Source organism: Schistocerca piceifrons, chromosome X (genome assembly GCF_021461385.2).
Source record: "Schistocerca piceifrons isolate TAMUIC-IGC-003096 chromosome X, iqSchPice1.1, whole genome shotgun sequence".
Taxonomy (NCBI): Eukaryota; Metazoa; Arthropoda; class Insecta; order Orthoptera; family Acrididae; genus Schistocerca; species Schistocerca piceifrons.
In genome coordinates, this window is record NC_060149.1 from 200,907,197 (window position 1) to 200,933,239 (window position 26,043).

The 26,043-nt window shown below is 44.9% G+C and overlaps 1 protein-coding gene across 1 annotated transcript in view; it reads right to left on the bottom strand.

Annotated features, from left to right (window-relative positions):
• LOC124722248 (sodium-dependent transporter bedraggled) overlaps window positions 1–26,043 on the bottom strand; it is a 733,406-nt gene that overhangs the window by 378,990 nt on the left and 328,373 nt on the right. The window contains exons 4-5 of the mRNA XM_047247438.1: window positions 4,832–4,919; window positions 4,336–4,723 (exon numbers count right to left, since the gene is read on the bottom strand). Of these exons, the coding sequence (XP_047103394.1) occupies window positions 4,336–4,723; window positions 4,832–4,919 (476 nt within the window). The remainder of the gene's footprint in view (window positions 1–4,335; window positions 4,724–4,831; window positions 4,920–26,043) is intronic.

The following is a 26,043-nucleotide window of genomic DNA, read 5'->3' on the forward strand; positions in this document are numbered from 1 at the left end:
AACTGCCAAGGTCATCACTCCCCAAGCTTACACACTACTTAACCTAAATTATCCTAAGGACAAACACACACACCCATGTCCGTGGGAGGACTCGAACCTCCGCCGGGACCAGCCTCACAGTCCATGACTGTAGCGCCTTAGACCCCTCGGCTAATCCCGCGCGGCCGGCACAGTTAAGAATTACGTCCTCACATCGAACAATCGAATGTGCTCAGACGCGTCAGTCATAAATCGATTCAACACAGGTAGAGACAATAGGCCAATTAAAGCCTGGATCCGTTTTAACACTCAGCTCGAGAGAAAACCTATGATGGAAAGAAACATCCGACCTACGATAAATGAGCTGCAAGAGAAAAGAAGTGAGTTCGACCAATGCATAGGCAAGAAGCTATCAACCGAGAGTTAAGACGAATGGAAATGAACGAACTCTAGACAGAAATCAGCAGTAGTATTCGAACGTCAGTAAACACAGTCAGTGCACGCCGAAAACAGAGAAATCCGAGATTTAGCTTCGAAACAGAACAGCTGATGAAGAAGAAAGGCCAAACACTGACAGAGATGCTCCCAAATACGGAGACTTCAACTAAAACAGACAGAAGGTGATCGGAAGAAGTCAGTGGGCATAAAACACTAGACTGATCTAGGAGAGCATCAGAATTAATGTGAGTGTGGGAGTTCCACGTTTTAGTCAGTGCAGTCGGAAGCTTATCATCCACGACATTCTAAACGAGAAAATGTTACTCAAAGAGACAAAATTATTCAAAAAAGAAAAAGGTCGAAGGTTTTCAACGGAAGCTCTACAGTCGATCACTGATAGGCCAAAGGCTAAAAGTTCTCGAGGAATGTAAGATTCCACAGCCATGGAAAAACACAGAAATCACTCTCCTCTTCAAATAATGTGACAACACGAAAATAGAGAATTACAGACCTGTTAGTCTTTTATCTATATTTTACTAGCTGTTACAAAAATCATTACGAATCGCCTGAGTCAGTAAGCTGACTTAACAGCCAGTCGAACAGGAGCGATTCATGAAAGGATTCAGTACTACCGATCATATCCAAGCACAGTGATAGGGAAATGTAAGGAATGTAAAGTCCCACGTCACAAGGCCTTCACACACGGCCAGAAGTCGTCCGACACTGTCGAAATCTGTGCAGTACTGAGGACAATGAACAGAGCCCGCCCGCACTGACTGTAGATACACCAAATTAATCCGCTTCATATCGAGACCACCACTCTACACGTCAAAATAAATAAAGACTTGGTCACTGATAGGTGCCCGTGAGAAGAGGCGTCACAAAGTCTCACCTAAGTTATTCATCTTGGTTCTGGAGGATTTGTGGAAGCATCTTTCCTGTGGACGGAAAGGTACCAACATGAAAAACATCTCAACCATCTTTTCTTTGCAAATAATATCATCCACTTTAGCAATGACACAAACAGTCAACAATGATCAGAGAATTCAAAGATGTCTCCCAATGTCTAGGCCTCAAAATTAACCTTAAAAAGTCATGGTCATGTAAATATTACGGCCTACATCGAAAACCATACTCTGGAAGTAATAAATGAATACATTTATCCGGGCACAAAAACCAACTGAGGAGAGACGATGCCAACCACATCTGGGAAAAACCTGGATCCAGATCGTCCTGAAAAGATCGACATGGAAATGTTTGGAAGAGACCTATGTCCAGCACAGGATACCAAGTGGCTGAGGAAGATGTGCATTTTCCTAAGACTCTGGAATCTTTCCTTCCTCGAGGCATTTATTTAACAGAATCTGGAATGTTTCTTGGTCCCTCGCCCAATTTTAAGCATCTCACTCGTAATATGATCTTCTCATGGGGGCTCAGAGCTCAAGAATTGTTTCAGAGCTTTTTCCATTTCATTTTTAACGATAGTTTCAGTTCTTCCGATTCCACATTCATAACAAATCTTCGTAATTCATCATGAAGGCTTTGACCTGTCAGTAATTGACATTATAGTTTCCGACGAAAATCCTCGACAGTTTTTATAATTTTGTCTCTTTCAGTAACAATTACTCATTCCGAATGCTGTGGATGATAAGCTTCCGATTGGGCTGACTGAAACGAAGAACTACCACGCTCACATTAACTTTGATGCTCTCCTCGGTCAGTCTTGTGTGTTATGCCCACTAACCTCTTCTGATCACCTTCTTTATGTTTTAGTTGAAGTCTCCGTATTTGGGTGGGTCTCTGTCAGTGTTTCACCTTTCTTCTTCTTCTTGTTCTTCTTCTTCAGCTGTTCTGTTTCGAGGCTAAATCTCGGGTTTCTCTGTTTTCGGCGTGCACTGACTGTGTTTACTGACGTCCGAATACTACTCCTGGTTTCTGTCTGGAGTTTGTTCAGTTCCATTCGTCTTCATTTTTCGGTTGATAGTTAATTGCCTATGCATTGGTCGAACTCACTTCTTTTCTCTTGCAGCTCATTTATCATGGGTCGGATGTTTCTTTCCATCATACGTTTTCTCTCGAGCTGAGTGTTAAAAGGGATCCAGACTTTAATTGGCCTATTGTCTCTACCTGTGTTGAATCGATTTATGACTGAGACGTCTGAGCACATTCGGCTGTTCGATGTGAGGATGTAATCTTATTCATTCTTAACTGTGCCGTCGGGGCTTCTACAGATCTAATTTCTTTTCGGAACTTACTTGTAAAATGTATTAATTCAGTAGAAACGTTCTTTGCTAAGAAAATTCATTATCAATTGTCCTCTCGGGTTTCGCGCTAAAAGTACAAAATTTCCATTGAAGAGATGGTGTTCTGTGAACTTTACTCCAGGCTAGACGCTGTTTTCTATGGCAGTGTATATTCTTCTGAATTGCAATTTCTTGGATGTTATAGTAAAGCGATGTACTACTCACCGAAGTAAAAATTACTATTATTACATTCAAATACTTTATATATTTTATGGAAATACACAGTTAATTATTATTATATTAATAATATTTTTATGCTGTTATGTTGTTATTATTATTATTATTAAAATAGTACACATTTTCGCGGATGATGCTGTAGTACACAGAGAAGTTGCAGCAGTAGATAATTGCAGCGAAATGCAGGAAGAGCTGCAGCGGATAGGGCGATAGGCACTTGGTGCAGGGAGTGGCAACTGACCCTTAACATAGACAAATGTAATGTATTGCGAATACATAGAAAGAAGGATCCTTTATTGTATGATTACGTGATAGCGGAACAAACACTGGTAGTAGTTACTTCCGTAAAATATCTGGGAGTATGCGTACGGAACGATTTGAAGTGGAATGATCATATAAAATTAATTGTTGGTAGGGCGGGTGCCAGGTTGAGATTCATTAGGTGAGTCATTAGAAATTGTAGTCCATCAACAAAGGAGGTGGCTTACAAACACTCGTTCGACCTATACTTGAGTATTGCTCATCAGTGTGGGATCCGTACCAGGTCGGGTTGCCAGAGGAGATAGAGAAGATCCAAAGAAGAGCGGCGCCTTTCGTCACAGGGTTATTTGGTAAGAGTTACGGAGATGTTTAGCAAACTCAAGTGGCAGACTCTGCAAGAGAGGCGCGCTGCATCGCGATGTAGCTTGCTGTCCAGGTTTCGAGAGGGTACGATTCTGGATGAGGTATCGAATATATTGCTTCCCCCTACTTATACCTCCCGAGGAGATCACGAATGTAAAATTATAGAGATTCGAGCGCGCACGGAGGCTTTCCGGCAGTCGTTCTTCCCGCAAACCATACGCGACTGGAGCAGGAAAGGAAGTGGTACGTGAAGTGCCCTCCGCCACACACCGATGGGTGGCTTGCGGAGTATAGATGTAGATTTCAGGCACGTTTAAGTAGGGGTAACGGGAAGGGGACGGGGTGGAGGCAATTACGTTAAAGAAATGTGATCCATCGCTAGCACCAACCCTTAGATTCGAGCGCGCACGGAGGCTTTCCGGCAGTCGTTCTTCCCGCAAACCATACGCGACTGGAGCAGGAAAGGAAGTGGTACGTGAAGTGCCCTCCGCCACACACCGATGGGTGGCTTGCGGAGTATAGATGTAGATTTCAGGCACGTTTAAGTAGGGGTAACGGGAAGGGGACGGGGTGGAGGCAATTACGTTAAAGAAATGTGATCCATCGCTAGCACCAACCCTTAGATCTGTGCCCGAATGGCGGTGACTCGACACAGCACCACGTCTCCACTACAACTCCGTCATATCTCAGTTCAGTGTGGATGGTGCCTTAGGTTCTAGAAGAGTTCTTAGCCCATACTAGATGACTGTGCACGATTAGTCCTGTAGGGATGGTGGGCGTGTCGCTTACCTCGGGAGAGTGTGGCGAGAAGTACCAGGGCAGGTGGTCGGCGTCGGGCCGCGAGATGTCGACGTAGCGCAGGTCTGGCTCGGTGTCCTCGAAGCCGAGGTTGACCTCGCCGGGGGACCAGCGGCGGCTGCCGCTGCTGGCGACGGAGGCCGCGTCCTCGGCCAGCGCGCCCACGCAGCTCCCGCCATCTTCCTCGGCCAAGCTGGCCACAGCTTCCTCGTATATCGTATCGCTAGCCTCCGCAAGCGACGCGTCGGACAGGTTGTCCCGGTCGTCGGCGCTGCATTCGTCGACTACGACTTGCGGGATCTCGGTTGCGGCGTGCGCCAGGGCCAAATCGGCCGACTCCCCGCCGGCTGCGTCCTCTGTCTGCCAGACGTCGTGGAAACAGCCCTCCGGCTGGTGTCGCGGCTCTGCCGGCAGCAGGCACACCTGCGCGTTGCACGCCGGGAGGTCCGCCTCGGCGTCGGCGTCGGCGTCGACGTGCAGGCGCAGCGGCGGCGGCACCTCGGTGCGGCGGCGTGGCGACTGCGCCTGCGAATCCAGTCCGCACCTCCCGCCTTCCTTGCGCCTCAGACGCGCAGGCGCCGACAGCCGCTCAGACCGCACCTGCAAAACACGTACACTCTACCTGAAATGCTGTGTCAGTTATAAAAAATTATATTGATAACATGAAAAACTTCGGTAACGAATTCCATTGCCTGGAAATATTGTGACGACTGTGGGGAATGTCGACAATATTCTTGACAGTCTCTCGCATGTTGCACAGACTAAAGAGGTCGACTTCATAACGAGACGAAAGAGCATTATTATTTGAGTCAAACGAATTGTACAAACTGTTGCCGGCATTTTGGGATGTCAGCGCAAATGAGTGCAAAAACAGACGTGTTACGAATGATGATATTGATAACATGAAAAACTTCGGTAACGTATTCCGCTGCCTGGAAATATTGTGAAGACTGTGGGGCGTGTCGACAATATTCTTGACAGTCCCTCGCATGCTGCACAGACTGAAGAGGTCGACACCGTAACGAGACGAAAGAGCATTATTATTGGAGTCACACGAATTGTACAAACTGTTGCTGGCATTGTGGGATGTCAGCGTAAATGAGTACAAAAAGAGACGTGTTACTGTAAGTAGGCTGTTTAGGTTTTTATGTTGGTAACGTCACGTAGCGTTCTGTATGAAAATCACTGGCTGTGCTGTGTGCAGACTGTGGCTGGTTGGCATTGTTGGAATATTCGCTATTGTAGTGTTGGGCAGTTGGATGTGAACAGCGCGTAGCGTTGCGCAGTTGGAGGTGAGCCGCCAGCAGTGGTGGATGTGGGGAGAGAGATGGCAGAATTTTGAAATCGGGCGATCTGGACGTGTGTCCATCAGAAAGAGTAAATTTGTAATACTGTATATCATGAACTCATATATGATGACTTTTGAATATTATTAAGGTAAATACATTGTTTGTTCTCTATCAAAATCTTTCATTTGCTAACTATGCCTATGAGCAGTTAGTGCCTTCAGTAGTTAGAATCTTTTATTTAGCTGGCAGTATTGGCGCTCGCTGTATTGCAGTAGTTCGAGTAACGAAGATTTTTGTGAGGTAAGTGATTCATGAAATGTATAGGTTATTGTTAGTCAGGACCATTCTTTTGTAGGGATTATTGAAAGTCAGATTGCGTTGCGCTAAAAATATTGTATGTCAATTTAGTGTTTATCAGAATAAGTAAAGAGAGAAATGTCTGAGTACGTTCAGTTCTGTTCAGCTGTTTGAAAATCAAATAACGTAAGGGGTTAACCAGTACAGAAATTGATAAATTTTTCTAAGGGGACGTTTCATTACGAATGATGAATTGTATGACTTATTGCTCGGAAAATATAGGATACGCCCTCGAAGAAAAATGTCCTCAAAACAGTCAGTTCGTGCGAAGTTACGAATGAAAGTACGAGTATATATACATATACACTGAAAACCCAAAGAAATTGGTACACCCGCTAAATATCGTATAGGACCCTCGCGAGCACACAGAAGTGCCGCAAGGTGTGGACTCGACTAATGTCTGAAGTTTTGCTGGTGGGAACTGACACCATGAATACTGCAGGGCTGTCCATAAATCCGTTAGAGAACGAGAGGGTGGAGATCTCTTCTGAAGAGCTCGATCCAAGGCATCCCATTACCCTCAATAGTGTTCGTGTCTGGGTAGTTTGGTGGCCAGCGGAAGTGTTTAAACTCAGAAGAGTGTTCCTGGAGGCACTCTGTAGCAATTCTGGACGTGCGGGGTGTCGCATTGCTATGCTGGAACTGCCGAAGTGTGTCTCAATGCACAATGGACACGAATGGATGCAGGCGATCGCATAGGATGCTGCGGCGGCGCGGTTCCTTTCTTCCTTTTTACCAGCACCTACCTGTCAACTCGTTGCAGCAAATCACCAGTAGGAAAGCTGTGCAGAAACCTACCGTACTGCAACTCGCACCAGGCTGCATACAACGTAACTATTCTAAGAATTGGGAAAAGGTCTTAATTTGAATGAAAAGTGAAAATACTGGCAACATTCCGGTATACTCTGAGGTGAGAATTACACGTTCACTGCCAAGCCCGAGCTAATCGTAACACAATCATACACAAACCCTTTCATTCACGTTAACAGCCAGCCGCTGTGACCGAGCGGCTCTAGGCGCTTCAGTCCGGAACCGCGCTGCTGCTACGGTCGCAGGCTCGAATCCTGCCTTGGGCGTGGATGTGTGAGATGTCCTGAGGTTAGTTAGGTTTAAGTAGTTCTAAGTCTAGGGGACAGATGACCTCAGATGTTAAGTCCCATAGTGCTCAGGGCCATTTGAGCCAAACCTGGCAACGACTTGATGCTAACGCATTTCCCGAAATCTGAACAGCTACTAAGCCCGGATTGTTCTTAAATGAAAATGCTCGCCACTCTATTAAGTTTATCGGTAAAAGTGGAAATGAGCGTACGGCATTGTGGGCCGGGAGTCCCCCATTCGGGGAAGTTCGGCCGCCAAGGGCAAGTACTTATTGCATTCGACACCACATTGGGCGACTTGCGCATCGTAGAGGGGGATGAAATGATGATGACGACAACACAACACCCAGTCCCTGAGCGGAGAAAATTGCCTACCCCAGCCGGGAATAGAACACGGGCCCCTTGGCGTGGCATTCCGCCGCGCTGACCACTCTTTTTTTTTTATTGATCTCATTTTGTGCGTTACTGTTCGTTGCATTTGTTCGGGGAGGACGTCTCTTCAAATCCGTTCAAGCTCATCGTTGATCCGTTCACTCAGTTTTTTTTTTTTATTACAGAGGGCAGCTAACCCTCTGACCGAACACCCTGTGCTCAGTTAACGGGGGCGTACAAGTTTATCGGTGTCTACTGCACTCAAGTTTTTAGTCACGGATCTGCTCAGTATGCCACGCGGAGTTACTGTCTTTTCTCGTACACAAAATTGCTTAAAATATCCTTACTGTCTAAAAAAACAGAACTTCTAAAAAAAAAAACTCATCGGAATAAATATGCCTCAACTTTAAAGCACTTTTGAGGTATGTAGCATAACTAAAACCGGCAAATTATAACTTCCTTCGAAGCTCATACTACACACGACCGTACCGTTGAAAGGCTGGGCTCCGACTACTTACACTGCTGTAAGCAAGAGAAAAGACCAGCGAAGAATAGTCCGTTCTGACTGGTCAGATTTCTGTAAGGCCAATAGAAAAACATTATTCTCCCACGATAGTCCGGACTTTTCATGACTAACCAGTCAACAAATAACACACATTCCAACTGTACTTTCTCCCGAAATAAATAGTTAACATTCTGATATTTTGCTTATATTTTACGTTATTAACTACGAGGGTTAGAACTTAAATATTGGCAACTATTTATTTACAACCGACGATACAAAAGAGTTACATGTTTGCACCTGTTACTGTCATTCAAAGTAGTCACCAGCGTTGAGTAGAACCCGTTGTCAGCGATGTGAAAGGCGTAGTATACTGTTAACAGAGCCTGTTCTGTTGATGGCGCGAATGGTGATTCTCGTGTACGACTGTGATGGTGTTATCCTAACGCATTGCGTTCCTGCTGTGTCCCATCGCTCGCGCGCCGACTACAGCACCACGTTAAAACTCAACTCACTCAAATCTTGATAACCTGCCATTGTCGCAGCAATAACCAATCTAACAACTGCGCCAGACATTTGTTGTCTTATAGGTTCACTGTCATCGATCATCCGCCATACAGCCCCGACTTGGCCCCATCTTAATTTCATCTGTTTCAAAACTTGCCCTTCGAGGCCTTTACTTTGATAGTGACGAAGCGGTGCAGCCAGAGGCGAGGTTGTGGCTCCGTTAACAAAGTCAAACATTCTACAGTGACAATATTAATAAATTGGTCTCTCGTATGGAGAAATGTTATCAATAAACTGGTCTCTCGTTGGGAGAAATATGTTCGTCGCCAGGATTACTACATTCAGAAACAAATATGTTGAGATGAAGAATAAAGATGTAGAATGTTAATGAAGTCTGTTTTATTTAAAAATATAAAGCTTTAAGAGTTTTCAAATAAAATATTCGGAGGGCTTCCTTTAGAGCACGCCTTCATATCAAATGCTGGACCACCAAAACACAAAAATTTATCATAATATTTTTTTTCTCCGTTCAACCACAGTTCTCTCAATAAGTTTTCTCGAATATCATTAGCGCTCCTTCAATCAATTTTTCATCCACATTTCTTTTCGGCTTGCAACACAGTAGAGCAAATATCATCGTATCGTTATTCATGCAGAATATTAGTGACATTGTAATTCACAATAGTGTTGAGTGGTCCAGGCAGAACGTCAGTAATATTGATCAATATTACATTGCCCGTCTAGTCCGGAGAGCTGCTTCAACTCGCTCCCCCTATCCGCTGCTGCCGACAGCTGCTGTGCAGTTGACAGCCCCGCGGCGCGCTGGCAAAGTGATTCCGAGAAAAAAAGGGCGGAATGTGGCAACCCGGTGCAAGGAACACGTGAGTGTTTTAACTGACAGTATGAACTGAACCCGCATGTGTTGACACCAGAAGCACGGGAAGGCAGCTAGAGACGTCGTCCACTACCGCCGTTATTTCGACAGGAGCACACCTTCCCATTTTCAAAGGATCACTGCATCAAGTAAGCACTGTGCAAGGGAACTAAAACCTCGGCCGGCCGATGTGGACGAGCGCTTCTAGGCGCTACAGTCGCAGGTTCGAATCCTGCCTCGGGCATGGATGTGTGTGATGTCCTTAGGTTAGTTAGGTTTAAGTAGTTCTAAGTTCTAGGGGACTGGTGACCTTAGAAGTTAAGTCCCATAGTGCTCAGAGCCATTTGAACCATTTTTGAACTAAAACCTCAGTTTGCAGAGAAAGCCGGCGGGAGTGGCCGAGCGGTTCTAGGCGCTACAGTCTGGAACCGCGCGACCGCTACGGTCGCAGTTTCGAATCCTGCGTCGGGCATAGATGTGTGTGATGTCCGTAGGTTAATTAGGTTTAAGTAGTTCTAACTTCTAGGGGACTGATTACCTCAGAAGTTAAGTCCCATAGTGCTCAGAGCCATTTTCTTTTTCTTGCAGAGAAAGTCCGGAAACACAACTCTCTCTCTCTCTCTCTCTCTCTCTCTCTCTCTCTCTCTCTCTGGCGCCGCACCCCGATGTCAGAGGTTGTCGATAGTGAAATTAATAATCAACGTGTGAGGTAGCATTAACAAGGAGAGAGCGGGATTCGATGCAGAATTTAAACAAAGACCACCATCTCCATATATAAGGTTACTTGCTAATTTAAAGCCGCGCGGGATGAGCCGAGCAGTCTGAGGGCGCTACAGTCATGGACTGTGCGGCTGGTCCCGGCGGAGGATCGAGTCCTCCCTCAGCAATGGGTGTGTGTGTTTGTTTGTCCTTAGGATAATTTAGGTTAGGTAGTGTGTAAGCTTATGGACTGATGGCCTTAGCAGCTAAGTCTCGTAAGATTTCACACACATTTGAACATTTTTTGCTGATTTAATTTAAACCGCTTGCTTAATAACACTACCCCAATAGCTGGAAGCGCATGCCAGAATGTCCGTGTTGTTATGTTCCATGGGATGTTTTGCAATGGCGGATTGTGTTGTGTGTGTGTGTGTGATGCTTGTGCTCGGTACATCGGTCCTCCACTGTCCTGACAGTCTGACCAACTGCCTGCCAGGGTGTGCGCCTCTTCGAAATATCAGCGGTTGTTGACGTCACCCGACTGCATATCCGTAAGTTATCTGGACATGCAAACGCCGGGAGAAACTTACGTCTCACATTGTTTACGTCTACGGGGAGAAAGCGTATCGCTGCTTGCGGAGGTTGGATTAACTTCGCAGCAGTGGAGTAACATTGAAATATACTTTTTCGTTTTTGTTGAGGTATCATGATCAAAATATTGTTCCAAAGTTTGCCAAAGTTGTGCATCATAGTAATTCTCGTGCCGCCAATCGCATCGAGCAACAAGCCGGCCTAGCTCTTGCTCCTGAAAGGATCCATTACATTCGTCGACAGTCGGATTTTGTTTCCAAGGAACAGTTTCGGCTTCATTTAAAGACTACTTCAAAAATTTCGGCTTTTTCTTAGGACTGGCTAGACGGTCTTCACGGTCGCAGTCTGACTGAGGATTTCATTCTGTTAATGCCTGACATTTGGCGAAGTTTGAACGTTTACGTGGATCGGAGTCTAATACTATATCTCGACGGAGAAAGCTTTTGACGATGCAGCTTTATCCGTGCTAGGGAAATGTTTAAATTTGGCACCGACGCCGAAGCATTTGCCAGTGGTTGATTTCATTAGTTTTGCTGGAAAGGCTGTTTTTAAACTACCTCCTGATGTTGCGGAGGAGCTTAGGAGAAAAACATGTCGTGTGTTGACTGGGAGCGTCCACCTCCACCCAGGAGTTATATCACAGCAGCTGAGTGGGCTGCTTTACGTTCGCTTAGAGTAGATGCCGATACTGTTATTTTACCTGAGGACAGGGGCAAAGCTATTGTCGTTTTCGACATGCAGGATTACGTTCAAAAGATGCAGTTTTACTGACGTATTCATCGTATCGCGGGATCTGTGCTGACCCCGCAAAAAGTGTTGAGAGAAAGACTAACAGCCTCCTGAAAGAAAGTTCCTTGTCGCAGGAGACTACCGAGTCTTAATTGTTATTGTGACGCTCCCCATAGGTTATATGGCCTTCCTAAGGCCCACATAGAAGAGACTACTCTTCATCCGATTGTGAGTAACATTGGTGGTCCGACATATCGTGCAGCGAAACACCTTACTACTCTGTTGATCCCTATAAAAAAATGGTTCAAATGGCTCTGAGCACTATGGGACTTAACTTCTGAGGTCATCAGTCCCGTAGAACTTAGAACTACTTAAACCTAACTAACCTAAGGACATCACACACATCCATACCCGAGGCAGGATTCGAACCTGCGACCGTAGCGGTCGCGCAGTTCCAGACTGTACCACTTAGAACCACTCGGCCACTCCAGCCGGAATTGATCCCTATAGTTGGTTGGTGTGAGCACCAGTTTACGAACTCAGAGGATTTCTTACGTCGATTAGAGAGAATGCAATCGAACAACTCTGATATTCTAGTAAATTTTGATGTGGACTTTTTCTTCAATCGTGTCCTCTGATTCGTTACGGTCGATTGAGATTAGGTTTGGTGTTGAATTAACGAACTTATTTCGACATGTGTTGACTTCCACCCACTTACTTTTTATTCAATGACCAATGCTACGAGGAGATAGATACAGTTGCGATGGGAAGCCAGTTGTCACCTATTATCGCCAATTTGTTTATCGAAGACTTTGAGGAAAATGACTTGGAGTCAGCGGTTTTGAAACGCGCGTTTTTTTTTCAGATATGTAGACGATACTTCTGTTGCTCGGCCCCATGGCCGTGAGAATTTGAACGACTTTTTAGAACACCTGAATTCAACAACCCGAATATCTCTTTCACGTTGGAGGAGGAAAAGGATGACTGTGTTGCCTTACTTAATGTGATGATCAGGAGGAAGGTTGATGATAGGTTGAGACATGCCATTTTAGGAAGCCTACTAACACTGACTTGTATCTGCAGGCTGACACTTGTCAGCATCTGGCTCAACGTGAAGGGGTACAGCGTACGTCGGTCCACAGTGCCACGTTATCTCGGATCCTGAGAGTTTGTCATCTGAGTTAGTCCATCTCCATATCATCTTTCGTTAAAATGGTTATAATGAAAGACAGATCAGACGTGCGTTGCGCTATCGACCAACTGTGCAACGGGTGATTGATGACAATACAGAGGTGGCGCCAAGGTCTACAGCCTTTCTGCCTTACACAGGGAGCATTTAGAACTTGATTGGTCCTATTTTGTGGACATATGATGTCAAATTCTTTTTCTACCACCATCTAAAATCAGGGTCCTTTTAGGTTTGCGTGAGGCGGGTGTCTACCGTATTCCTTGTAGCTGTGGCGTGTCATGCTGGACAGACTATCAGGATTGTGGAGGACCGTTGTACCGAGCACAAGCGGTACACACGCTTACAGAAGCCGGGCAAATCAGTCACTGCAGAACATTGTCTTGGCACCGGTGATCCTATGGAATATAGCAACACAGATATTGTGACAGGCACTTCCAGCTATTGGGGTAGTGTTATTAAGGAAGCGGTTTAAATTAAATTAGCAAGTAACATTATAAATAGAAATGGTGGTTATTGATTAAATTCTGCATCGAATCCCGCTCTCTCCTTGTAAAATCACGGGGACGAAGTTAATGCTACCTCACACGCTGATTATTAATTTCACTATCGACAACCTCTGACGTCGATCACCTTAGGTCTGAGTGCGGCGCCAGTGCCTGCGTGAGCGCGCGCGCGCCTTGAAAATGGCAGGGTGTGCTCCTGTCGAAATACGGCGGCTGTCGACGACGTCACCCGGCAGCAAAACCCGTAAGTTATTTGAACATTGTAGACGACGGTAGAAGCTCAGGTCTCACAGATGTGACACAGCATTAAATAAAATTTGTTATACGTTAAAAAGAGCCGGCCGGGGTGGCCGAGCGGTACTAGGCGCTACAGTTTGGAACCGAACGACCGCTACGGTCGCAGGTTCGAATCCTGCCTCGGGCATGGATGTGTGTGATGTCCTTAGGTTAGTTAGGTTTAAGTAGTTCTAAGTTCTAGGGGACTGATGACCTCAGAAGTTAAGTCCCATAGTCCTCAGAGCCATTTTGAACGTTAAAAAGAGTGTAGACTGTAAGTGCAATGAAAACTGTGCATTCACTATACTGCTGAGAAAGACATGTCAAGAGAGGTAGTGTTGCCAGTACCACGAGTATAATTCGACAGACCTCAATTCACTAGTGACATCGTACAGTAGAGCAGCCGACAGTTTCTCGGTGCAAGTGATTGTTTCTCTCATCGCCGCGCTGGGTAGCTGCGCGGTCTAAGGCGTCTTGTCATGGTCCGCGCGGCTCACCCCGTCGGAGGTTCGATTCCTCCCTCGGGCGTGGGTGTGTGCGTCGTCCTTAGCGTAAGGTAGTTTAAGTTACATTAAGTAGTGTGTAAGCTTAGGGACCGATGATCTCAGCAGTTTGGTCCCATAAGAGCTTACCAGAAATTTCCAAATTTGCTTCTTTCATCACAGTATCCTGCTTCGTTAAGTTTTGTTGCACAGTCACGAAGACCCAGCGCCCGTTCATGATAATCGTCCAACTGTACGGAAACCGAGGCAGGAATATATGTAACTGTTTATAAACTAGCCTATTATCGCACAAAGATTACAACTGACACTGAAAATGAAATGACGGCACTTATGACCTACAACACTTACAGGTGAAGAGACTAACTGTTGAAGGAAGGTGGCAATATAAATGAGAAGTGAAAAAGATTTTATTCACATCCTTCAGTAAACGTTTCCATTCTTTTACATTCTGACGAATAAGATTTTATCTAGTCCCGGTATTTACTTGTCTATTAAGCGCTCATTCTTTACATTATGACAAGTAAGATTTAATTTAGCCCCTGTACCACCCTTACACACATCCCATCGTTCCTGACAACTACTAAAACTCGCAAACTACCTCTCTTCCAGTCTTCGACCGATTAGAATTACCTTCTCCAACACATCAATGAAACTATACGAAGTATACTACGGCGCTTTACCTTTGAAGGGAGGTTACAACTAACTGCGTTGTTTATCATCCTCGGCTGTCCGACAGTACGGCCTGGATACGGCCCACTAGCCGTCGGGTTTATAGATCTGAAGCTCCCCGTCTTCTCCACTCTTTATTTACGAATCCCAACCATACAACTGCCCACACGTGCAACTCTCTCTCTCTCTCTCTCTCTCTCTTTCTCACTCTCACACACACACACACACACACGCACACACACACACACGAACAGCACACTAGCATTAACAGTCGCATTTCTGTCATTACACACTATGCCAGGTGTAGCTGACAATTACATTTTTTCTTATTTATAACTGAAATGAAGCACTGATTTTAACAGCAGAACGACTTGTTTCAGCATTACACGTTTTGTAGTAGACTAAACCTAGTTACTCCGAAATGCTCGGTACTAATGCTATGGCTACAGTTTTTACATTTGAAGCCGGCCGCGGTGGCCGAGCGGTTCTAGGCGCTTCAGTCCGGAACGACGCAGCTGCTACGGTCGCAGGTTCGAATCCTGCCTCGGGCATGGATGTGTGTGATGTCGTTAGGTTTAAGTAGTTCTAAGTCTAGGGGACTGATGACCTCCGCTGTTAAGTCCCATAGTGCCTAGAACCATTTGAACCATTTGGAGCGCTGCGCCACTCCGTCCTCCACCGGCGCCAACCTCTTCCTCGTGGCTGCTATCACCACTCCACACTTACACTACCGGCCCAACACACACTGCCTGCACGTCTGTTTCTGCACAAATCTTGGCCTCTGCCCTGTTTTGATTGGCTGTCTCAAGCAACCGCAGCGACGAGTCTCATTGGTCAGTTAATTCCCTGCTACCCCAGTGTTTCTCTTCCTCCACCTAGAAGAATTCCACTTTATAAATGTGGACTTGGAAACACATCTATTACAGTCAACAGGAAAATAAAACTTGGCAGCCGACGACACACCTGCATTCTGGATTTGCAAAATAGCCACAGCGCTCCCAGAGTCCTTACGGTCCCATAACAAATCGAAGGGTCGCAAGACGTAGCACAAACATTTCCGAGAAACGCCTAACAAAGCTGTTTCTGGCGTTTGGCAGCTACCGAGGAATCTCCATTGTATGTTTGCAAGATAGCCTCCTAGTTCCCACAGCCACTGCGGTTCCATAATGACTCAAGCGGTCGCAAGGCGTCGTGACGAACATTTCTGATAGTTCAAACCCGTCTCCGGCCATCCTGATTTATGTTTTCCGTAATTTCCCTAAATCGTTTCAAGCAAATGCCGGGATGGTTCCTTTGAAAGGACACGGCCGATTTCCTTCCACATCCTTCCCTACTCCGAGCTTGTGCTCCGTCTCTAATGACCTCGTTGTCGACGGGACGTTAAACACTAATCTCCTCCTCCTCAATATTTCTGAGAACGCGTTGAATTCTGTGTGTCCAACGTTCCTTGGGCGCTCGTTCCCGAGCGTGCGGCCAGCAACCCCTTCCGAAGCAAGAAACCGTTACCGTTTTCGACCATCTCCCATTAACTAAAGTGTGGAGCTTAACGACATCTCCAGATGAAAGTTTCACGAAATGAGCCATCACAAAGCTTCCATCTGCTCATCAATTTCCTCGCCCATCGTGTCCATTTCGTTCGTCACCACGGCGCATAACGCGGCGGCCACAGATAATGTAAGAATTGCTGCAAATTTCTATACAGCATGATATGTGCGTGCAGCATTGGCGTACGCTTTGTGGCGCGACATTTCCCATTCACTTGGTTGTGCTCTTTAAGGCCCGCACATCACGATCAGCGACTCGTTGCCGGCCACAGTGAACCTACATCAAATATTGTGATGTCACTGGAAACATACCGTGCTCGTGTATCAGTAAGTTATGTCGTCGTTATTTTGGTGTGAATGACACAGAGAGGCACGATAAAGCATTGAAAGTCTTGACTGTTTTTCACCGTGTTAAATGTTTAAGTCATGCAGGTCTAGTTTTAAACCTCACCGGACATTTGCTTTCTCTGTAATGCCAGTCGTGCTGACGTGGTCTCTTCATCAGTACGTGTTATAAAAATGTGTGAAGTTGCTTCATGTTCTATGGTGAAACATATGCCCAGAAGACGTGTAAAAAGCAGAGAAAAACAGTGTACAGCTCGCTGAAAGGGTTGTGTGCAGGATTGAAGAGGTGATCGTGGGGGGCGATTGGAAGTAATAAATACAATGAAAAGAATTTTGCGTTTATTGCACTTTCGGTTTACAATGGGACGCTCCACGAAGGCTGGAGTACCACAATTCGCTACAAAACGAATGCGCCTTTTTTTATTTTGAAAACCTGTCATTTTCTCCCATTGCGGGGCAAAAGTTAGAATATAGGCAGGTGCCTGAAACCGTACTCTACAGGATGAACATTAATAAAACCGATAAACCACAGGAACGGACTCCTGACTGGAAGTCGAGAAAAATAAAGGCCCTACGAATACGTATCCGGAAATGCATTGTTGCCACGTAGATGGCGCTGGCGAAAGAAAGTTCCTCTGACCACGTGCCGTGTGTTCCTCGTGTGTTGCAGGCTGTGTGACTGACGCAGCGTTCTGTAAGAAGCAACGTGGTCCGGTACTCGTGTCGGAAACAAGCCGAGCTTGCGTTTGTGTACGACCAATCAGATGGAAACGGTGGAGAGGCAGAACCCAGTTCTCCATATCTGGTGTACGCACAGCCCGACGCCTCCCTGCACGTTCGTCTGTCTGATAAGACCCACGATCACGCAATCGCCCAAAAAGGGTTTGAAATATTGTGTGATGTGGTTGGTGTCTGTCAGGGTACTTGTTTTGGTATAGCAGCGCTGCCTCTCGACCGTTTCCATCTGACTGGATATACACAAACAGCACCTTGGCTTGTTTCCGACATGAATACAGGACCATTCTGCTGTATACAGTACGCTGCGTCAATCACAAAGCTTCCAACACACAAGAAACACACAGCACGTGGTCACAGGAACTTTCATTCACCAGCGCCATCTACTGGAGCAACGATGCATTTCCAAACATTTGTTCATAGGACCTGTTTTCCTCCATTTCCAGACAGGAATCCGTCCCTGCAGTTTGTCGGTTTTGTTCATGTTCACCCTGTATAATTGGGAAAAACGCGAGGCACTTTGTGCCATCACAACCAGGCTTGACGAAGTTTCAGATAGCAAGGTATCGACACCTGCAAGAAGTGGCTGGAGGTCAGATGTTGATGTCAGGTGCAAGGTGCGTTAATGTCACATTGGCACCACATTTCACCACAATATTCCCAACGCCACCGTGGACGTCACTCTCCATGGGAGGGTCATCACACCTCCCCTTACCCACGACTCACTCTTTCTCTCGATGCCTCTGCGAAGGAAGTCAAAACCGTGATGTTCAGAATTTAAATCAAATGGTTTTCTTCTAGGTGGCCAACCCTTTGGAGTGCAGCATGTCCGCAATTTTTGTTCTGGTACACAGTGTGGAACCACCAGAGACCGTTCAACGCCACTCGACGAAATGTAAAAGCGATAAGAAGCGGAAATAGGTGTTCATGATTTTTCATCCTTCCTTTCTCGCTCCTTTCCGAGCCGTGTTCATTGACTGGGGGACTGGGAGTGGGAGGGGTAGTACGACATTGACAGATGCATGCTGAATCAAATGTCGAAGCGCCCCCTTAAGACCCTGTAATTTGGCAACACCCTCAGTGCCACCCATGCACCTTTGATGGGCACTTTAGAAATGTCCCTGTACACAGACACCCATCCATCGATTACTTGACACGAGGGTGTGGTGGTTGTGGGGTGGGTGGTGGTGGTGGTGGTGGTGGTGGTGGTGGGGGGGGGGGGGGGACAATAGGCAACCTTTGCGATACCAGCACCTGATGGCCCCCAGGTGAAATCTGAGTTGTGGCGGAAGGATTGCCAATCCCGCCGCCGCATAGGAACTGATGGATGGGTGTGTCAGTACACGGACATGTTTAAAACACCAACAAACTTTCCCAAACTGAAGGTGAACCTGAAAAGGTTCGAAAACCGGTTTATGGAATAGTAAATAATTATTCAAGAAAGTGACTGGTTGCAGTTTTATTTAATAACTTTAGGGAATGTTTTAATTTAAAGTCTGATAAAGGATAACAAATGACAAAAGAAATATTTTTTAGTGTGATATAATTACAAATTAACAATATTCTGAAATTTTACTTTACTTGTACTTTGAAGCGTTGTTTCTTGTCAAATTTCGTGATTCTACGTCAATAGGAAGTATCCTATACATTTTAATGAGTGAGGTTTCGAGTATCAAAATTTGTTACATAAATGGCCGTATCTTTTGATTGCGTCGACTCAGAATCTTACATATATCATTCCGTCAAGGCCCTCAGACATTAATACGTGACACGCATTTCAACTTGAGATGGCCACTCGTTCCTGTGGAAAAGGTGTCTTAATACACTGTTGGACCATAGTCTGATAAGAAATGACAAAAAAATATTACGATCTAACCACAGGATTTGTTTTACTTTGGTTGCACTGTGAAACCTTGTTTCTTACCAAATTTCATGAGCTACATCTATGTTCTGATGTGTGAGTTTTCGACTATCAATACATGTGACAGAAATGGCCGTTCTTTTAATTGCATTGACTTAGAAGCTTGAAACTTTCACACCGCCAAGGGACCTTGGTCATAAATTTCAATATGATTCGTCTACCTGTTCGTGGGAAAAAGGTTTTTAACAGTCGGACTGACAGACGAACAACAAGCCGCTCCTATAAAGGTTCCTTTTTTACCGACCGAGGTACGGAACTCTAAAAACATAGATATTTTAGTCAATTTTATAGTAGCAGTGATCAAAAAGTTCCCGTTTCAGGGCGCTGCTGCAGAATATACGCAACGTAATGCGACTACTATGCTTGTCTATAAGCAACGACTTGTAGGCAAGGGATTTGTGTGACATCCTTGTCTTTCTGGCGTGCTTGTCGTAAATGGGGAGACGTCTACTATGACGTTATTACCAAATGCGTCGAAACAGGACCAACGTGCTCTTATTCTTTTCTTGGCTGCCGAAGGACCAACACCAATAGACACCCATCGGAAAGTCAAGAATGTGTATGGGGCAGCATGTCTGACAAAAACTGAAAACTGCTGCTGCTTCATGAAAACTCAGGTCCCCAGATTGCAAATGTCATAACGCACAAATTATGCCATCTCAAGTAAGAGACACACGAGCACCCGACATATAATCCCGATCTCTCCCCGTGCGATTGTCATGCCTTCGATCCCTTAAAAAAGGACTCAAAGGGTCAACGATTCTGTCGAACGAGGATGTGCAGACGCAGTTACGGACAACTTCACGCAGCACGACACTCTTTTATCAAATTAGTATCTTCAGCCTTGTTGTTAAAATTATTTTAAATTAGACTAACCATCCATAAATTCAAACAGGCAATATAACACATGAGCACAACTGCAGATATACTGCGTGGAATGGCTGTAGTCGAATTAAGTCGTGTGATGCTGAGGGAATTATGAGACAGTAAAAGCAGTAGACGAGTTTTGCTATTTAGGCAGCAAAATAACTGACAGTAACCAAAATAATTGACTACGTAGCTGGTCAACTAGAAGCTAAATATAAATAAGCACAATACAAAAAAAGACGAACAGAATGCAGGCTCGTAGCGGCAAAAAAAGATTCTGAAAAAGAGAGATGACAGCGAATATTATTTTAAGTGAAAGGAAGTGTTTTCTGAAAGTATTTGTCTGCAATATACGATGCTGAAGATTATATTAGTAGATGTGTAAACTAATGAGGACATTCTGAATCGAATTGGAGACAAAATAAATTTATGGCTCAGCTTGACTAAAAGAAGGGTTCGGTTGATAAGATGCATCAGAGTAAACAAGGAATACTCAATCTAGCAGCGGGGGCAAGTGTGAAAGTAAATAAATGTACAGTGAGACCAACATTCTCATACAATAAGTCAGCTGAAATTGATGCAGGTCAGAGCTGTTATGTCTTGCACAGGATAGACTACCCTGTCTTCAGACTGACAAAAACAACAACTACACACATAAAAAAAGTTTTGCATCACCTCATCCCGAAGGAAGTCATTCACAAGATGTGCACGATTGGGGCGCGAATTGTCATCCTTGAAGACGATTGCCTCGCCAATACGCTCCCGATATGGTTGCACTGTCGGTCGGAGGATGGCATTCACGTGTCGTACAGCCGTTACGGCGCCTTCCATGACCACCAGCAGCGTACGTCGGCCCAACATAATGCCACTCCAAAACAGCAGGGAGCCTTCACCTAGCTGCACTCGTTGGACACTGTGTCTAAGGCGTTTAGCCTGATCGAATTGCCTCCAAACACGCCTCCGACGCTTGTCTGGCTGAAGGCTATTGCGACACTCATCGGTGAAGAGAACGTGATGCCAATCCTGAGCAGTCCATTCGGCATGTTGTTGGGCCTATGCTTACCGCACTGCATGATGTCGTGGTTGCAACGATGGACCTCGCCATGAACGTCGGGGGTGAAGTTACGCATCATGCTGCCTGTTGCGCACAGTTTGAGTCGTAACACGACTTCCTGTGGCTGTACGAAAAGCATTATTCAACATGGTGGCGTTGCTGTCAGGGTTCCTCCGAGCCATAATCCGTAGGTAGAGGACATCCACTGCAGTAGTAGCCCTTGGGCGGCCGGAACGAGGCATGTCATCGACAGTTTCTGTCTCTCTGTATCTCCTCCATGTCCGAACAATATCGCTTTGGTTCACTCCGAGACGCCTGGACACTTTCCTTGTTGAGAGCCCTTCCTGCCACAAAGTAACAATGCGGACGCGATCGAACCGCGGTATTGACCGTCTAGGCATGGTTGAACTACAGACAACACAAGCCGTATACCTCTTTCCTGGTGGAATGACTGGAACTGAACGGCTGTCGGACCACCTCCGTCTAATAGGCGCTGCTCATGCATGGTTGTTTACATCTTTGGGTGGGTTTAGTGAAATCTCTGAACAGTCAAAGGGACTGTGTCTGTGATACAATATCCACAGTCAAAGTCTACCTTCAGGCGTTCTGGGAACAGGGGTGCTGCATTTTTTTTTTTTTTTTTTTGATGTGTGTACAGTAACACGATGCAGGCAAACTCACGACACATAACTCACACATAAATGAAAAAATCTGTTGTACATGAATATGTATCCGTAATGTTTTACTTCCATGTTGCAATTAATTTTCTGTAACACTTGGTAGCACAAACAGTAACAGAAGGTACCAGCAAATTATTATTGTCGTCGTTTTCAGTCCGAAGCCCTCGATGCTCGTGTATGCTTTATAAGCCTTTTCAACTCTGCATAACCATTGCAACCTTCATCTATTTGAACCTGCTTACTGGCCTTTTATCCGCTTTCAGGATGTGCCCTATCAACAGAAGTCTTCTGTTAGTCAACTTGTGACATGAATATCTCTTTCCTCCAATTCCACTCAGCGACTCGTCATTTCTTATCCGATATACTCATCTAATCTCCAGCATTCTCTTGTAGCCCCAAATTTTAAATCTTCTATCTTTTCTAGTTTCACTTCCATAAAAGGCTACATTCCATACAAACACCTTCAGGAAAGACTTCATAACGCTTAAATTCATGTTAGGCGTTAGGAAATTTCTTTTTTCAAGAAATACTTTTCTTACTATAGCCAGTGTTCATTTTATATCCTCTTGACATCGGCCTTTATTAGTTTTTGTTGCCCACATTGCAAAATTCATGTACTACTTTTAGTGGGTCATTTCGTAATCGAATTCCCTCTACATCGCATGATTTAATTCCACTACATTGCATTACCCTTGTTGACATTGTCTTATAACTTCTTTTCAAGACAATGTCCATCTCGTTCAACTGTTCTTCCAAGTCCTTTGCCAGCACACAACATAAACCTCTTCCCCATGCGAAACGTCCAAAACTCCTTCGTAGTTATGTGTGATTAAGCTGTAAGTCTCAGATTCACTTCCAGTGTATTGTGTTACATCCTTTTAATGTGTTGAACGCAAAAGAAAATACGACTTCAACACTGGAAGAAGGTTAAAACAATATCGCTGTGTAAGAATAACAACACTACTGATTCCAATCACTACAAAAGATTAAGCCTACTTCATACTACTTAAAAACTCTACGATAGAATTACAAACGACAGACTGTAAGCGACAAAAATGGTTCAAATGGCTCTGAGCACTTGACTTCTAAGGTCATCAGTCCCCTAGAACTTAGAATTACTTAAACGTAACTAACCTAAGGACATCACACATATCCATGCCCGAGGCAGGATTCGAACCTGCGACCGTAGCGGTCACGCGGTTCCAGCGCCTAGAACCGCTCGGCCACCACGGCCGGCTGTAAGCAACAGACAGATACATAGTTATTGAAGAAATGGGCTACAGAAAACGCCGTTCAACTGCTGGAACTATTTTTTCTTTATGACAGCGCATTGAAAAATAAAAATCGAAAGTTTAACCAAGAAAAACATTTATTTACATATTTCGAGAAAGTCTTCGATAATGTTATAAGAGTAATACTGCTCAATATAATGATATACAGATGATACTCTAACTTCTGATGTAGAAATTTAGAGCAAGTACGAACACACATCGTTTGCATTAGATCTAAGTGGGAAAGTGACAGGTCTACTCCCCTCAAAGGAGCCGGCCAAGGATATAGGTCGTCTCCTACCCTGATTAACGCCGGGTGGTTATAATTAAAGTGCAGCTTGCCACAGAGGTCTAGTGTGGGCTGCAGTTATCGTATGGTAGCGGAACTTGGTAGATATTCTTTCAAATTTTGCCACCAGGTGCAAATCTAGCGCTCTGAATGTAAGATAGACGTGTATAAATATTACCATATGTAATGGATTAGGAACAGGACTGGGGTGGAAAAAGTCAAACAAGTGAGAAAGGCATAATGTTGATATTATTAACCACTGCTTAGATAGTTTGTTCAATATGAGCATCGGACACATCGAAGAGATGCTGCACGACGCCAGATCTGCATCCAGTGGCCAAAATTGGAACTAATTTTTTCCCAGCGTGAATCGGTTCCGAAACTGACGCATTAGGCTACCTACCAGATTTCGCTTCCATACAATAATTACAGCCGACACCGTACTTCTGTGAATAGCTAAAGTTTAGTTATAACCACCCGGTACCTACACCGACGATTCTGTTTTGGCTGTGGTGTTTCAAACTAGTTACTGGAGTGTAGCTGCTAACCGATCTGTTACTACTAAAAGCAATTCTCTTCATGCAAATAACCTGACACTGATTTACAGGAAATAAAAAAAACCTGTCTATACCTGTCAATGGACTGAATAAAATGTATTATGAATATAGCGACTAATCGAAAAACTAAATCCACTCCTTTTGTAAGCAAAAGGTAACTCTGGCTAAAATTATCGTTAACACTAAAATAATGTAAAAAGCACCCGCCAGGATAGCCGAGAGCGTTAACACGCTGCTTCCTGGACTTGGGTAGGCTCGCCGGCCAGTTTAACGACAAAGGGCCGGTGTGCCGGCCAGCCTGAATGTGGTTTTTAGGTGGTTTTCCACATCCCACTAGGTGAATACCGGGCTGGTCCCACGTTCCACCTCAGTTCCACGGCTCGCAGACATCTGAACACATTCGCACTAATCCATGGATTATACTAGACGCGGATGGTTGGGGTACACTAATTCCTTCCTGGTGGGGGGGGGTAAGGGGTGGCGCTAGGAAGGGCATCTGGCCACCCCTTGAAATTAACATGCCATATCCGATTAACCAGCAGACCCTGCAAGTCGGGATAAATGCTTGGAAAGAGAGAGAGAGTAAAATAATGTGAAAAGCAAAATCTGTCGGGTATCTTGGCTGCACTACAACACATAAAGGCGTATAAAATAAAGTGAATAAGTTAAGTAATATTTGTAAAACGTTCGGCATGTACGGTATCTGAAAAATAAAACTCTGCAACATAATAATTTACAGTTATATACGATCTTTCTCTGTTAACACTATTATATGAAAGTGAATCGTAAGTGGTGAACAAACAGCATGAAAATCTTACCCAGAGTATGGAGATGAGGATTCTACGAACTATCAAGAGACGTAAAAGAACAGACACAATACCACGACTCTAAGGGACCGAGGAAAACCGTAACGAGCAATAAACAGCCTAAAACGAAAAGTGAAAGGAGCAAAAGGAGAAGAAAGAGGGTAGCTATTACTGCCTTTACAATGAAACGTATGTCATTGTCGTTATTTGAAAATAGTCTTTCTACCCTGACGCCGGATGAGGTATGGAAGGAAGCACTGGGCCTTTGCATATTCAAATGCGCCCGCAAAGAAAATCGCTCGCAATGCCGCAGTAGGGAACGCACAGCAATTTTCACTGGCAGCTATGAGTAGGTTTTCCAAGAATGTGACAAAGATTACTCACAAAGCCAGTACTTCTGCCGCGTGCTAATAATAATAGGACTGCTAATTTCTTACCACGAGCCTTTCCCACAAACTCAGTGTGCTAGAAATTAGAGGCTCGTAAGTGAAACAGTGGGCAGGCTCTCGCAAGCGCATTAAAACTGAAATTATTGCCCGATTATGGAGCACAGCCACGTAATAAACGACAGCATCTGCACGACGCTGTTTTTTTTATATTTTCACGTCATTTGCAAAACGAGATTTACGTTAAGAACTGTCTGAGGGAAAAACACACACACACACACACACACACACACACACACACACACACACACACACACACACACAAAGAAGGACGCATCAGCAAGTAATTTTCCGAATGGGGCGAAATTCGGTAGTTGTGACGTCCATATACAGATAAACAAATGCGTACACTTCCAGAAAAACTGAATGAACTATTCAAGAGAAACAGCTTCACAAATTGAATAAGCCTGTAGTGGTCCACCTCTGGTCCTCATCCAAGCAGTTATTCGGCTTGGCATTGATTGATAGAGTTGTTTAATGTCCTCCTGAGAGATACCGTGCCAAAGTGTGTCAATTGGCGCGTTACTTTGCAAAATCCCGAGATGGTTGGAGCGCACTGCCTATAACGCTCTAAAAGTTCTCAATCTACGCCCCGTTTCGTTCTTTTTACTCCTTGTATCCGTGACTGCCAAACCCTACCTTAGCCACCAAGGTCGCCGGATCGCTCCCCAACTGAAAACGTTTGGTGAATTATAGGCAGGGCACTCCAACCAGCTCGGGATTTTGGCAATCGAATGCGCCAATTGGACAGAACTTGGCACGATATCCCTCAGGAGGACATCCAACAACTATACCAATTACTGCCAAGCCGAATAACCGCTTGCATAAGGGCCAGAGATGGACCAATGCGTTATTGGCTTGTTGAGTTTATGAGGCTGCTATCTTGAATAAATCATTCAGTTTTTCTGTAATTGTAATCATTTGTTTCTCTGCACATGTGCATCGCATCTACCGATTTCCATCCCATTCGGATAATTCCTTCGTGGTGCTTCCTCTTTTTGGACTTAGAGTATATATAGCGGAATCTTATGTCCTAGCATGTAACTACTAGA